The sequence below is a fragment of the Girardinichthys multiradiatus genome, chromosome 3 (genome assembly GCF_021462225.1).
Source record: "Girardinichthys multiradiatus isolate DD_20200921_A chromosome 3, DD_fGirMul_XY1, whole genome shotgun sequence".
Taxonomy (NCBI): Eukaryota; Metazoa; Chordata; class Actinopteri; order Cyprinodontiformes; family Goodeidae; genus Girardinichthys; species Girardinichthys multiradiatus.
The window spans coordinates 29006622-29022135 of record NC_061796.1 but is presented as its reverse complement, the minus strand read 5'-3'; the positions used below and the strand labels follow the sequence as shown (position 1 = coordinate 29022135).

Here is a 15514-nt window from a genome sequence, read left to right as displayed (position 1 = left end):
TGCGTTTGTTAAAAATAATCTTATCTTCTCTCCTTGCACTCTCACTTCAAGCAGACCTGGAGCCAGTAAAATAAATAACCCCCTCAAATGTCACTCTGGGTATTTTTGTCCTTCTGATATGGACCCTGTGACTCTTTCTCTTAAGATACCTGCTCATCCATCATGCAGAAGGTTAGTCTTTATTAGGTAGAGTTGCAATTGATTTACAGTAGCAACCCCTAAAATAAGAACTCTAGAGTCCCTACCTGCATTTTGTCTCAATAATGGAGAATTTTCAATGAAACTTTAAAGGTTTAGATTTTAATATCAGCTGAAAGACACTGATGGAAATTAAATGACTGCCAGAGGCTAATCTGGTACTCAGTAGTAATCAGCATACAATAGTACTAAACAAAAGTTCTAGTACATGAATTAAAGGTTCAATATTCATATCAAAATTCCACAGTTTCCCAGATTCTAATTTCTAGATTTCTCAGTGCTTTAAATCAAGTTTCTAAACATATAGGATACGATTTCTACAGTGGTCAGACTATAGATAAGGAATCTGCAAAAACCAGGCTCTCTAAGGATGGATGGCTAGATGATGGACAGATGGACAGACAGATGGATGGATGGATCCTCTTTATTTTCTCTTTCCATACTTTTACCAGAAAATACTTTTCCAGACTATGCAGGGATTCCATTAAAAAAAAGAAAACAAACAAAATTAAAAAAACAATATATATATATATATATATATATATATATATATAACACCTCATATATTCCCACCATATTAGCTGGAAAGAATTGGTTTCAACATTCAACATGTTTCTGTCCACTTTGATTTACACTGCGTAACCAGTTAACCATCATACAGAAATCTGTTTTCAGTTTTGATATTTGATGAGGTGTGAGATTTAGAAACAAAGTTTGGTGGAGATCCTGAACACATAAAGAAACAACTTTCTGCATTTCATAAAATGTAATGAGTCAAAAGTGTTGTAAGGTTAATTTACTGTCTGTTGTATAAAACAATCATCACAAAGCCAGTAGCCAGCTGTCAAATGAATGCAGTAACCAAATAAGTCTTTGAAATACAGTTAACAGATAACTTGGTAATAAATAAAATCTAACATGTTATTTTCTATCACATCCAAGAGATACTTGTGATATTTAAGAAACGACTGTTCCTCTTAATTTACTAGTTTTATTTTTTTTCTGGGTTAATGTTGTTTTTTTTATTCCCTCTTGTTCCACCTGTAAACAATCAGTAATGAACCTGTCCATCAGGCGCCCCTTAAAGCACCTCCGATAGAGAGGATATTTGTTCTTGTCTTCCCTTCAGACAGCTCTGGACAGACTGTTTGGTGTAAACCAAAGACACACTTTCCACTCTCTGGACAATAAAATTCTCAGTTCACAATTGTCTATTATATTCCATCTTGGTGGTATTGTTAAGCATAATGCAGCTGCCCCAGAATAATTAAACTTTATTAAACTCTATTAAGAGCCGAAATATAAAGTGAGAGAAAAGACAAGATAACTTAGGATTTACACATTTATTTATTTTTATATCTCCTACGTTGTGGACAATATTGCCTTTTTTACAGACCAAATATAAAAGATAGTTGAAAAATGGTAACAAAGGCAACAAACTCTGTGAAAATCTGTGTATTAATCCTCCAGGCAGCCAAGTACAATACTCCTGGGTTAATAAATTTGAGTTTGATGCACAACAAATAAATTGATTCCTTATCAATGACTCACAACAGGTCCTTGGACCATCAAGTCAGAGTAAGGGTACTGTCCTTTATCCTTCACATTTTTGGCACCTCTGGTATACACAGTGGTGTTTCCCGCATGAATGGCGCCCTGGGCAAGCCTTTCCCTCTGCCACGCCCAAGCAATTAAAACGCAAGACGTTACTGTGTCTGAGATTTAAGATGGGATAATTTGGACTTCAGCCCTGCAGAAAGCACGAAACCTAGTCTCTCGTGTCTCAGCAGCAAGCACCACCAAGCACACTGAGGAGCCAACTTCCATTTGATTGCATATGCATAAAACAAAAATGTTATTTCTTTTTTATTTATTCTACAATTTTTCGCATTGTTCAGGTTTTTTAAGCACTTCTAGAGGTAATCCGTAATTTCTGGTATAATTGTGCATTCTGTTTGTGCTTGCAGGTCAGAGTTCTGGGGTTACAAAGATGGAATAATCCAATTATGAACCTGCTGATATCCCTTTTCCAACTTGGTAAATCAGAGGCCCCAGCAAACTCGAAAGCAGATTGACTGCACATAAAAAATGTAGTGAGTTGCAGGGGGAAACAGGTTGTTTCTTCCTCTGACAGACCTATCACATTAAACACAAAGCATTTCTATTTGTGAACATGTTGCTATGTGTTTGAATGTAGATACAGTTTGGCCACTATGCCCAACAACTGAACAGCTTTAACATGATGCGATACAGAAGCCTCTTCATCTAAGCTAACCGTCGAAATGGGCATGACATGAAAACATGCATTTAAAGAAAGGTATGTGTAACAACTTGCCTAAAGTGCAGCAAATAAAAACAAAAAACAAATGGAAAAACAAGGCTGGGCAATGACTCAACCTAATCTAACTACCGAGCACAGAGAGGATGATGGTAAAGGAGGTAAGAAAAGTCTGTGTACTGCAATAAAATATGAAAACACTGTATTTAAGTCTTATTACACACCTTTACCAGCGATGCCAGTCATCACAGAGTTAGCTGTGTCTGATTGCTTTTATGGCAGCACGTACAGACACTTAGCTCCTGTTAAAGCTCTTCCTGTGCTGCATGAAGAGGTATGGAGAGGGTCATAACCCCAGCCACGACTCTGTCTTGGCTCATGTTTGTAATTACATGTATCTGCAATGCCTGTGCATGGATTAGGAGCTCCAACCGATGCATTTAACCTTATTATAAAGGTGTGTGATGTAAGCCTAAGTTTTTGTGTGAAAGCAGCCTGTGTTAAAGCTAAGAAATCATCTGTCAAATACAAAGTCCTTAGATTCAGCTGCTCACTTTACTTGCACCTCCCAAACATATGGCATGGAAAAGAAATGATGGGAAGCTGAGTAAAACAGAGGTGAGAAGAGGATAATAACTTAAAATCACTAAGATTGAAAGCCAAAAACTTCACAGCAATGTTTCTTTTCTAAAGCTTTTAAGTTGGAAAGAATCAGACAGTCCTACCTGTGAAAAGCACCTGCGGTACTGCTTCTCCGGCCCCGAGCACCTAGGCAGCCGTGAAGCTTCACCTGCTCCTTGGCTGCTGGCCTCCAATCCCAGTTGAGAAGACATGTGTTGGTGCTGTAAGGGGTAGACGCTGCCTGCAGGTGGGGCCTGGGGCCCAAAGCCTGGGTGGGGTTTCCTCTCGATGTGCACTGAGTTGGGACGGTGGAGAGGAGAGGCAAAAAGAGGAGAGCTACCCGGAGAGCGTGGCTGAGATTGAGGAGGAGGAGGAGCAGTGACGGAGTTCCAGTCAAAACGTTGGCGGTTAACGAAGACAGATGGGGTAGAGGAACGTGAGAAGGAGTTTTTGGGTAAGACTCTGCTCCTGCTGTGCTCAGAGTGTGACGTCCTGCCCACATGTTGGCGTATACTCTCTGTGGGAACGGGTTCCTCCTCAGCAGCAGGCACTACGCTGATCTTCTGCTCTCCATTCTCTGTTCTCTCTTCCTCTCTAACTACCTCTTCCCTCTCTGTGTCCTCCTCTTTCTGGTTGTCACCTTCAGAAACAATCGGCCTGGGGGCTTCGTCGGTGCTATTAACAGTGTGCCGAGCTTGGCGGTGGGTTCGATGCAAAGGAAGAGAGAAGGGAACCTTTCCATACCCAAACTGACCCGGACGGATGGTGGAAGCCCTGCAAAACAAAGTGAAAAAGGGCCAAACGCAGAGCAGGGGTTATTCATGAAGGAATAATTACTGTCGGATAGGTAAACTCAGAGGGAAAACAGTTAGGTGGGATAAGCTGAATATAAACAACATGGATCCAGCAGGATGTGGTGAAAGGGCAGAGCGATGTGGCGCAAGTGCGAATAATATAAACCAGATATAATGATATAATTACAGAGCTGATACCAAAGGCAGAGATGGGCACAACTCCAACCTCCATTACAAAAATCTCCAATGCATAAACAATCTAAACCTCAGTGCATCCATAATAATATGCTGCACTCTGGAATATCAATCCCACAGATCCCTTCAGCCTTGTATTTTGTGATGAGATACAAATCTTTTCTATGTCTGTGAACAATGCGGCGGCTACTGTTTGTCCCAAACAAACCACTGTTGCTACTGACAGCTATGCAAAACTCACTTCCTTTTTGTGCAAGTGACTTTTTCCATGGATCTCTGGGTGCTGAAGAAAACACATAAAATGTCCACTCACCCACTGCAACGATTGTAGCTCCAAGAAACAATAGCCCTGAGATTCAGGGTTAGCACAGAAAACATTTACTTTAGAGGCATTGATTATAATCTAAAAATATATGGATTAATAGTTGACAGACTGCAGAATGTTTAGAGGAGTTTTTAAATCACTACAAATTAAATTTTCAGTAATTCCCTTAAGAAAAGGGAAATCACATTTTATACAGATTCATTGGACACAGATAATTATATTTCAACCGTTTATTTCTATTGCTTTAGATAAATCCTGACATGAAATAAGCAAATGAAAAAAGCTTCACGATCATTTCAAGGCTCCACTATTGCATGTACACTTTCTTCTACCACAATTTTTCCTTCCACTCAGCTTTCATTCACATCATATTGTGCATTAAATGGTAAAAAAAAAAAGGGGGACAGTGGAGAGAAAGTGAGTTAAGGAACCTTTTTAGGTCTAAATTGTTCATTGATCAAAATTAAGAGGCTAATCAAACAAATCTTCCTCTCAAAATGATCAGCTATTGGACTGAAAAAGAGTTTTGCACAGATGTTTACTCAACATGCATTTCAATTCAAGCTACCACCAAACAAGGTAGCGATTAGCTTTAAAATTGTTTTTTAAAAGCATTTTTTGTGCTTAAACAGTGAAATGCACATTTTCAGGAGGGTGGCACTTCTCCATAGTTTAAACTAAAGACTGACGCTTAGTGATGCAGGTAGAACAGTGGTTAGCACTAATGTCTTTCAGCAAGAAGGTCATGGAATCGAATTGCAGCCTGGGGTCTGCATGGAGTTCGCATGTTGTCCATGCATGCTTGGGTTTTCTCCAGGTACTCTGGCTTCAACCCATAGAACAAAAACCGGACTGTTGGGTTAATTGGTTACTCTAAGTTGCCCTTAGCAGTGTTTTTATTTGCTCTTTTTGTCCCTGGACTGGTGACCTGTCCAGGGTGTACCCTTCCTGCCCACAAATACCTGGAGACCACCCCCCGCATTAAAATGCAAGGATAAGCAGGTAGAGACAATAGATAGAAATTGCTTGGATAGAAACTCTACTTTAATTTTGCTACATAACGCCAGATCATGAAAAGTAATAACTTCACAGAGTTTTGTTGTTCGGGTGTTTGTCACAAATAACATGTACTAAAGCTATTAGCTGATGAAATCTAATGTGGCTGACCCTCCAAAGGGTTCAGAGTTCCTTTGCTTCAGGGTGTTTCTCTAATCTGTGACCTTAGTTCTGCTTACAGGCGTCACACTACTCAGTAATGGTGAATTAGGTCACAAAGACAATCACTGCTTTCAGGAATGTTGGATCATTTTAAAATCTCCAGTCTCACTAACCTCCTTGAAGGCAAACCGTCCCGACTGGCGGGGATAGAGCGCCTGTTTCCGCTTCCTCCGGCTCTCGCTGTTCCTGGATTGGTTGGCCTCCTGAAGACCGGTGCAGGCTGGTTGTAACCCTGTGAGGTCATGTGATAGGGGGGGCGGTAAGCAGTTTCTTGACTGGCGGGGGACACTTCAGAATTATAAAAAGGTGGTGACCGATTGCCTTGCTCCAGAACAGAAGGCCCTTCCCCACTAGTGGGTGTGTTTCTATATAAAGGCAGTCCAGGATTATGACTCCTAGAGACTGATGGAGGGTGATAAGATGGGCGTTGCCCAGGGTAACGAGGGGGATAGTAAGGGCTCCCAAGTGATATAGCAGGTCCTCCGACGCTCCCAGGAAAATAATCCGCCCAGTTTGGTGGAGCGAATGAGTGAGGAGGGGTCTGAGGAGGTGGAGGAGGGGGTAAACACTTCCTGCTCCTCTGAGACACACCCACTCCACAGGTTTGAGAGCATTCTGACCACTCCCCCCAGACAGACCACACCCCATCAACAGGCTCCGCCTCATAAATCTGCCTGGACCTCCGACTTGCCACCTGAGAGATAAAAACACAACGTAGCATCAAATCCTGATAGACTTGTTACAATTTAACCACTTAAACTTCTGTAGCCTTTCAAGCCTAAAACATACCTGATAAATTTCATGATTTTTTTGAAAATTAATATTTACTGTTTCGATTAACTGAATTGTGTATTTCAAGAATGTTTATACCTTTTGGACATATCCGCATTTTTATCAGGGTACAACAATAAACTTATTTTATTGGGATTTTATGTGATAGACCAATGGAAGTAGTGAATAATTTTTAAGTAAAGGGAAAATTATGGATGCTTTGTCACTGTTCATCAAAAATCTGAAAAGTGTGGTGTGCTTTTGTATTCAAACCCCCCAGAGTTGATTCTTTGTAGGGCCACTTTCACTGCAATTAGTTTCAACTCTGGCATGTTGAATTCTTGCACATCTTTCTTTGCAGAGTATCTCAACTACAATCAGACTGAATGGATTGACCTGTAATTGTCAATTTTTCAGTGGGATTTACTCCTGACTTCCATTTTAGCTCTAGCTGTATGGACTGGGAGAAAAACCTCCACCCCAGTTTCAAGTCTTCTGCAGCCCCTAACAGGATTTCCTCCAAGGTTGCTCTGTATTTAAAGCAACCCCACCGCATGATGTAATCTGACAGACTGGAAGACACTGAATATTAGTCTTGTTAGCAAAGTTGGAAATTTGTAAAGGACAACAAATCATATGGTAATTGTAATTAGCAACAATAATGAAATAAATTGACACAAAAATATTTTTTGTATTTTAAAAATGTTATTAGTGTCATTGAAGAATTTAACCAAATATGTGTTTTAATGTAATTTTATTTGACTTGTTTTGTAGCAATGTTTTTCTTGCTGGTGTTTGGTGGATTCTTGCTGTTGGTAAAATGTGCTCAGTAAACAAATAAAGTTGAGACTTTGAGGCTCCAATCCTGTTGAGCTCTACAAATGTTTCACATTTCGTAAACAATAACAATATGATGAAGGAAACGACTCAGAACCAGCTAATTCAGAACCAGCTGTTTCAACACAGCAGCTGTTTTTTTTAGCTTTCTTTAAGCTTTTCAGCATTATATCAAAACGCCATTATTCAAAGTGCCCAATGCTTCTTCTGTGCAGATGGCAGCCTTAGACTCACCATCATAAATAGTAAAAACTGCGAGCTTTGGCACCATTTAAAAGAAAAACAATCCACAATCCCTATAAGCAGATGCAATTTTTTTCACAGTTCAGTCTCATGAGGTTCCTTCTTCTCTGAGGCCAAACTATGAATCCTGAACTCTTCATCACTTGGGTTTAAGAGCATCTCAGCCGCCTGTCAGCAACAGTTTAAGAGCTGTGGGATAAAATCACAGCAGTTTGTATTCACTAAAGTCCCCCACAGCAGGAATACAAGATCACGGCTGACCCAGCTCTGTGTTTGTGTACATGTAAGTGTGAGTGCCTGTATGTGAGAGCCAGCTGGAGGCTTTGATGTCCTCCTCTGTGGTTGTAGATAAATGTTTCTCCTCTCATTTCATAACCAAGCTGCTGGCCTGGTTGGCAGCGAGGCAAACATGGGAGCCGAACAAACGTTTCCATTGAAAAGGAACCAAAACGTAAATCTGTGCCACGCCGCCCTCCACCTTTATTTACAAGTGCTTAAATGTGTGCATGTACATCGGCGGAAACAGGCAAGTAAACATACGGAGCATAAATGTTTGCGAACGGGTGAGTGGGGACAGGTGTATAAGCGGCAACATTTCCCAACACATTAATAATAGTCCTGTTGCTGTCTGTGGTAAGAACGGTGGGAGGCTGGGAGAAAAGGAAGGGGAACGGGTGATGGAAGTGGGCTTACCGGGGTTGAATGTGTGTGTGTGTGTGTGTGTGTTAAGGGAACGCGTGTTGCTCTGTCGTTAATGAGCGCCATCAAACACACACCTGCCACATAACTGGAAGTATTAATGAGCTGCAAGCAGTGACCCCCACAGAAGCCACTGCTGACCTCTGGAGCTACTGGTTAAACTCCTGCCGAACTTAACAAGCAGACCTGCACCAGACAGGGCAGCAGCTATGAACTCTGGTACATTAAAGAACTGCTGACGTACTTTTTCACAGTTATGACAATTTACTGTAAACTTTTCAAATTTGACAGCTGGTGTGCAGGGATCTAATCGCTGCATCTTAAACAAGGTTGAATCAGAACATGTGTACACACTTTTTGTGAAGATATAACAAAAACTTCCTGTGACAAACTTTCAAAGTATAATAAAGTTCGAAGATATCTGTTTGTAGTTTGAGAAAGTAAGCTAAAAGGTTCTTGGACTACATTTCAATAAATTAAGTTGTTAAAGTACTACAAGGAGGAAACCTTTCTACATTCTGTTATGTCACAACCACAACCCTCATTAGAATCAGAATCAGCCTTTTGTGAAGTTTATAGAAACAAACAAGGAATTTGACTCCAGGACCTTTTGCTCTCAATAATAAAGAATATCTTTTTAAATGTACATATATGCACAATTGACTTTACAACAGAATATGTGAGATCAGTCCAAGTTTACATGGGGTTGTTCTGAAGCTCTGACTCTCAAATGTTCATCAGAGAAACAGCCTGGGGGAAGAAACTGTCTCTGTGGCGGCTGGTTTTAATAAACAGTGCTTTGTAGCGCCAACCTGAAGGTAAAAGGCTAAACAGTTTGTGTGCAGGGTGTGTGGGGTCTGCAGAGATTTTAGCTGCCCTTTTCCTAAACCTAGACCTGTATAAGTCCTGGATGGAGGGAAGGTCAGCCCTGATTATTCTCTTTGCAGACCTGATTGTTCGTTGCTGTCTGGACCTGTCCTGTTTTGTGGATGAGCCAAACCACACTGAGATGGACGAAGACAGGACAGACTGAATGATGGCAGTGTAGAAGATGACCAACAGGTTCTGTGGAAGGTTGAACTTCTTGAGTTGCCTCAGGAAGTATAGTCTCTGCTGGGCCTTCTTCCAAACATTATCTATGGGTGAGGACCATCTCAGTTTTCGAGAAATTGTAGTTCCTAGGAACCGGGAGTGATCCACAGTAGATACAGTGTTGTTAAAGATGGTGAGGGGGGTATGTGGGGTGGTGTTCTCCAAAGGTCCACCGTCATCTTCACAGTCTTGAATGCGTTATTGGGATTTTGTGCAACAAACCAACACAATGTTGTGTATAATTGGGAATTAGATGGAAAATGAGACATGGTTTTTAATTTTTTTTTGACAATAAAATCTCAAAAGTGTGACATGCATTTGTATTTAGCCCCTTTTTACCCATATATGAAATACAGCACAACTAATAGCCTACAAAAGTCACATTAATAAATTAATAAAGAGAATCTAACTATATGACATTTAAGCCCAGTATAAATCCAGCTGTTCTGTAAAGGCCTCAGAGGATTGTTTGGGAGCTTCTGTGAACGTCACAAAGACCAAGGAACACAGCAGACAGATCAAGGTTGAAGATGTGTAGATGTTTAATGAAGGGTTAGCGTATGAAATAATATCCCCAGCTTTAAACATCTCGCAAAGCATGTTCAATCCATTATCAAAATTGGCTGAGTGCAAACATGGAAAAAGATGTTCTAGTCAGATGAGACCAACAAAACTGAAATGTTTGTTCTGCATATAAAATGCTATGTGACAGCAGATCCCCTGAACACACTATCTTCGTTAGTGGCGACATCATGATGTGGGAATGCACTTCTGCAGGAACAGGGACACTGGTCAGAGTTCACGGGAAGATGGATGGAGCTAATACGTGGCAGCCCTGGAAGAAAACCTGTAAGTGGCTGCAGAAGACCTGAGTGGAGTTTCACCTTCCAGCAGCACAACAACCCTAAACATATGGCCTGAGCTACAGTGAAATGGTTTAGCTCAAAGCAGATTCATGGCCCAGTCAAAGTACAGACCTAACTCTAATTGAGAATCTTTGGCAAAATCTGAAAATCACAGGTGCTCTCTATCCAGTCTGAGGTTGAGATGTTTTGCAAAGAAGAAAGAGCAAAGTTTCTGTCTCTAGATGGTCAAAGCTGGTAAAGACACATCCGACTTTATTTACCACAAGTCGAAACCACACTTTCCAGGTTATTTGTAGAGGAAAAAAAGACAGTGTACCCCTTTTTTTTACTTTCCAGTTATACACTGATTTGTGGTGGTCTGTCACATAAAATCCCAGTAAAATATATTGTGGATTGTGGATGCAACATGACAAAAATTGAAAATGTTCATACGGTGGGAATCCTTCTGTGAGGCACTGAAAGTGCAATTTAGATTCAAAATTTGTTTTAAAATTGACCAAAGAGGCATGTTTTAGGCTGTGGAAGGATATCAGAGAAAATGAATGCATTCAGAGCCAAAGCAAAACAGGCTAGAGTTTGCATGTTCCCCAAATCCAATTACAAGGAGTTTAGTTACAACTCAATTTCAGCAGCTTCTATGGTTTTCCTAATACAATTGCAGTTCAGATGACTCCCTATATTTCACAAGCTTTCATCCTAAAGCCAATGTAACCTTTAAATACATACATTTAAAGCCTCACAGCTTTTACACTGAAGCTCCCTGCTGCAAATAAAGCCTCTATATTTACAATCCTTCTGCTATACTCTTTTTTTTTTTCGGATGTGCATTCAGGCTTTTGAATGATGCATTAAGCCCACTGGAAAAATCTGAACCTGTACTTTGACTCCTGTCACCTTTTCACCCCTTTGTTGTGAAAAGGTGTTTATTTTATTTTCTTTTTTTTTTGCTGACCCAACTGGTTGATCTAATGACTCACCTTCCTCTTGGCAGCCTTTTTGGTCACCGAGGTCGTGACCACCACAAAGCCCCACAGCACGCAGAGCCTGAGGGGATAGAAGAGGGTGCGAGATGAGACAGATATGCACAGGATTTAAAACAACAGCAGGCTGAATAAGGACCTTTATGAGGCCCAGAGTCATTCCATGACATAAACATGAAATCAGGGTAAAGCTCACAGAGGCTGCCTTTATTCCCTGTCAGTTTTCCTCGGTGCACATTTATATTAAAGCAGACGTGTTGCGTAAACAAGATATCACATTTTCCAGTGACCTACGTGTACTGTAAAAACCAATCATGCCACTTTGTTTTGCTCTACAGGTGGGGTGTGGGCCAGGAAAGGGGTGGACAAGAGTTTCTTTTTCTCCCTGGAGGTTTATGGGCAAACATCCCAACATCAGTCTGGGAAATCCAAGGAGGCATTAACAAACAAGTGGAGTTTAAGCAGCAAGCAAGTTTTCCTTAGGAATGCGTCTCCCAAGGACAGGTACACACACTGAGGAAGTAGTTTCAACACACACACACTCAACAACCACACATATCACAATCAGTCAATAAAATTCATCTTGGGCAGTTAGGTGTTAAATATTTTAATTATGTAGATTTTGTCACATTACAATTACCAACCTTGAGATGTTTTACAATAATTTTATGTGATAGACCAAAATGAAGTAGATCATAAATGTGAAGTAAAAAGAACTCACTGTCAGAATGTGTTGGGTTTTTGGTGGACAAACTTGCAGACAAGAACATGGGAGCCACATGGTGAGTTGAAGGTTTAATAAAAGAGCTAGAACTTACAGGTAAGCGGTAGGTTATAGAGCAATGGCTGGGTACAGGTAGACAGCAGACATGGACAGACTATCAGGAGGATCCAGTGGCGAGCAAAGAAAACCAGAGAGTATATGTAAAGAGGTACGGTGGAGAATGGACCAACAAACAAGGGGAGCTAATCAGGAGAAATCTGGAGCAGCTGGTGAGAGGAAGAATGCAGGAATAACAATAATAAGTAAACAATGAGAAGAACTAAAGAACCAGATCTACAAGGATGTTCAAACTAAAACACCTAACACAGAAGAATCCAAGAAAGAGATCTAAATAGAAGAATTAGTAATGAAACTAATCTAAAATGAACAGCAACTAAACAGAGAAGTGCAGAGAAACAGACAAGAAACTCAAAACACAAACACCTAACACATGCAGCTCATGACATTCACACCAGCCTCCCTGTTCCTTCCCCACAGCATGATGCTACCATCACCATGTTTCACCATGTAGGGCATCAGACACAGCAGTTTACATTAAGGCCAAAAGGTTTTATTTGATGTCATCTGACCAGAGCACCTTCTTCCAGATGTTTGTTGTGTCCCCCTGCATTGCTTGTGGCAAACTCTTCTATAAAGGCCAGATTTGTGGAGTGCACAACTAGTAATTGCTTTGCTAAAAGATTATCCCACCGGAGCTGTGGATCTTTGCAGCTCCTCCTAGATTTAGATCTTAACTTTCACTCAGACATGAATATGTTCTAATCCAAACATTTCACTGTAGCTCTATGTTTAGGGATGTTGTCCTGATGGAAGGTGAAACTCCGCCCCAGTCTCGAGTCTTTATCAGCCTCTCACAGGTTTTTTTCTTCCAGGATGTTCCTGTATTTAGCTCCATCCCAAACCTAGAACACCTTTCCTAAACCTGCTGAATAAAAGCATCCCCAGAGCATGATGATGCCACCACCATGTCTCACTATGGGGATGGTGTTTTCAGGGTGGAGATGCTTGGGATGTTGTTTCATAAACTGACCCTGCTTTAAACATTGCTAACTTCAGTAATGAGGCCTTCACAGAACAGCTTCATTTATACTGAAAATATCAATACCTTTGCAAGTTCACATGGGCTAGGATGTTAGGCTATAAGTGAGGACAAACTGCCTTTAAAGTTTAACATTTGCTTTAATGGGGGATAATTTCACATAAATGCACTTGTTTCAGTTGGAGTGCAACCTATAATTATTACAGCAACCACCAAAACATCGAGTCAAGTGCAGTGGTAGGCAGACGAATAGGAGTGTAGTCAGAATGATCCTAAACAACTGGGTTTAGATGGACGCAGCAGCGCTCACCAAGAGAAAGAGAACCGAACCATGGCCGCAATCGGCAGTCCGCAAGCCACATGTAGGCAGAGTAATCGGTGCTTTTTTCCCACTGTGGTGCACCGCCGCAGTCTCTGGAAACTTCCCCACACCACACAATTACCCCCGAAAGAAAACTCACAGAGGTCCCGCACAGAGCCCAACAGGCACACAACAGAGCCGCTCAGGCCGAAGTAACGACCCCCTACAGGGGTCCACGTTTTCTTGCACGGCCGCTACAGTGGCACATTGTACAATAAACCCCGAGTGAGAGAGAGGGGGAGAGATTTACATCAGGGGGAAACCTCAGGAAGAAAATCCGCCCTGAGGAGAAGCAGGGAGCTCCAGCATGAAAAGTACGCGCCTGTGGGTAAATTCCTATCATTTATCTCACTCTGCGCCCTGCGCGCAACACTTAGCCGTCGTGCGTAAAACCAAAAACTGGAAAATAAAAGTTTTTAAACCACCTCCAACACTGTCAGCTACAAAGGATGCAAACACATGTGTCGGAGTAGGCAGTAAGAGCAGCAGCAGCTGGAGAAGTCCAAGTTTTACCTGAACAGATAACTGAACCGCATGCTCCAGCAGTCTCTCACACACTTTTGACCCGCAGGTTGTCGATTGAGTGTCCAGAAAAAAGGTCCGGTCCGGTCCTAGAGGACATGTGATGAAGTTCCAGTCAGGGTTTCGTCTACTCTTAGACTTTCTGTCCCCTTCCTTCTGACACAGTCACTCCCTGTGATTCCTACGGAGTGGGAAGGGTTGCGTTTTCTCTCTCTTGCTCTTTCTCTCTCTCTTGCTCTCTCACGACCCAGTTCACGCCACAAGTTTTTGTGGATCCTTATTATAAAACTGGTGACGCTTAAAACGCAGAAGACAGAAAAATAGACAGATTATACAACTCTCTCTCTGCGCTTTCTTCTACTTCCACACACAAACAAACAAACCACAAACACCCTCCCACAAAATGCTTTCTGACTGAGTTATCACAAAGTGCCTTGCAGAAGTAACCATATCTCTTGGACGCATGTATTTTATCGAAATCCTATGTGATGGATCAACAGATCATGCATTATTGTGAAGTGCAAAGGAAAAAGATGCATGCCTCTAAAATATTTTACAAATAAAAATCAGAAATTGCGGAGTGCATTTGTATACACTCCCTTTTACTATGATACCTCTAAATGCAACCCAATATCCCATAAGTAAATGGAGTGATGTGACGGTTTCAGAGGTTTGTTTGTTTATTGAACAAACAGGATCATGAAGGTCAAGGATAAAGTTGTGGAGAAGTTTAAAGCAGCTTAGGTTAAAAATATCCCAAGCTTTGAACGTCTGTTCAGTCCATCATCTGAAAATGGAAAAATATGGCATAACTGCAAAAACACCAAGACATAGCTGTGAACCTAAACTTACAGGCCAAGCAGGAAGAGCTTTATACAGCGAAGCAGGCCCATGGTGACTGTGGAGGAGTTGCAGACATCTGCAGCTCAGGTGAGAGAATCTCTTAACATGACAACAGTTAGCTTGCTACAAGACATGCAGGAGACACAGTAGACATGTTAAAGAAGGTGCTCAGGTTAGATGACACCAAAGTTGAACTTATTGGTCTGCCTGGAAAACACTGTGTGGTGGTAAACTATCACTTGACATCAACCTAAACATGCCATGTTCATGGCGAAACATAATAGTGGCAGCAGGATGGAGTGGGGTGCTTTTCTTCAGGAGAGACAAGGAAGTTGGTCAGAGTTGGTGGGAAGATAGTTGGAGATAAATTGAGGAGAATCCTGGGAAAAAGAAAACCTGTTTGAGGTTGGGGGGGAGATCAACCCTCCAGCAGGACAATCACTCTAATTATGCCACCAGAGCCACTCTTGGGATTAGATCAGGGGTGTCAACCTCCAGACCTTGCAGGCTTTTAGATGTGTTAACTGAATTGCTAAATTAACTCCTCAACATGCAGCCAGGTTCTACGGAGCCCCACTAATGACCTAATTATTTGATTTTGGTGTGCTGAAGCAGAAATATATCTAAAAGATGCAGGACACCGGCCATGGAGGACTGGAGTTTAACACCTTAAAAGTCCAGACCCAAATCCGATCGAGTATCTGTAGCAAGACTTCCAACTGATTTTCAGAGATGCTCTCCATCCAGTCTGACTGGTGAAAATGTAGCTTTTTGCAAAGAATAATTGTCTCCAGATGTGCAAAGCTGGTAGAGATGTGTTTTAATGTGGTGGATCCAAACACAGACCG

General features: G+C 41.4%; 1 protein-coding gene across 1 annotated transcript in view; it reads right to left on the bottom strand.

The window, feature by feature from the left end:
- adamtsl4 (ADAMTS-like 4) overlaps nucleotides 1–14031 on the bottom strand; it is a 51213-nt gene extending 37182 nt beyond the window's left edge. Inside the window, exons 1-4 of the mRNA XM_047361486.1 lie at nucleotides 13815–14031; nucleotides 11115–11181; nucleotides 5743–6323; nucleotides 3202–3871 (exon numbers count right to left, since the gene is read on the bottom strand). Coding sequence (XP_047217442.1) covers nucleotides 3202–3871; nucleotides 5743–6323; nucleotides 11115–11181; nucleotides 13815–13837 — 1341 coding nt within the window. The 5' untranslated portion in view covers nucleotides 13838–14031. The remainder of the gene's footprint in view (nucleotides 1–3201; nucleotides 3872–5742; nucleotides 6324–11114; nucleotides 11182–13814) is intronic.
- Nucleotides 14032–15514: the final 1483 nt, after the last annotated feature.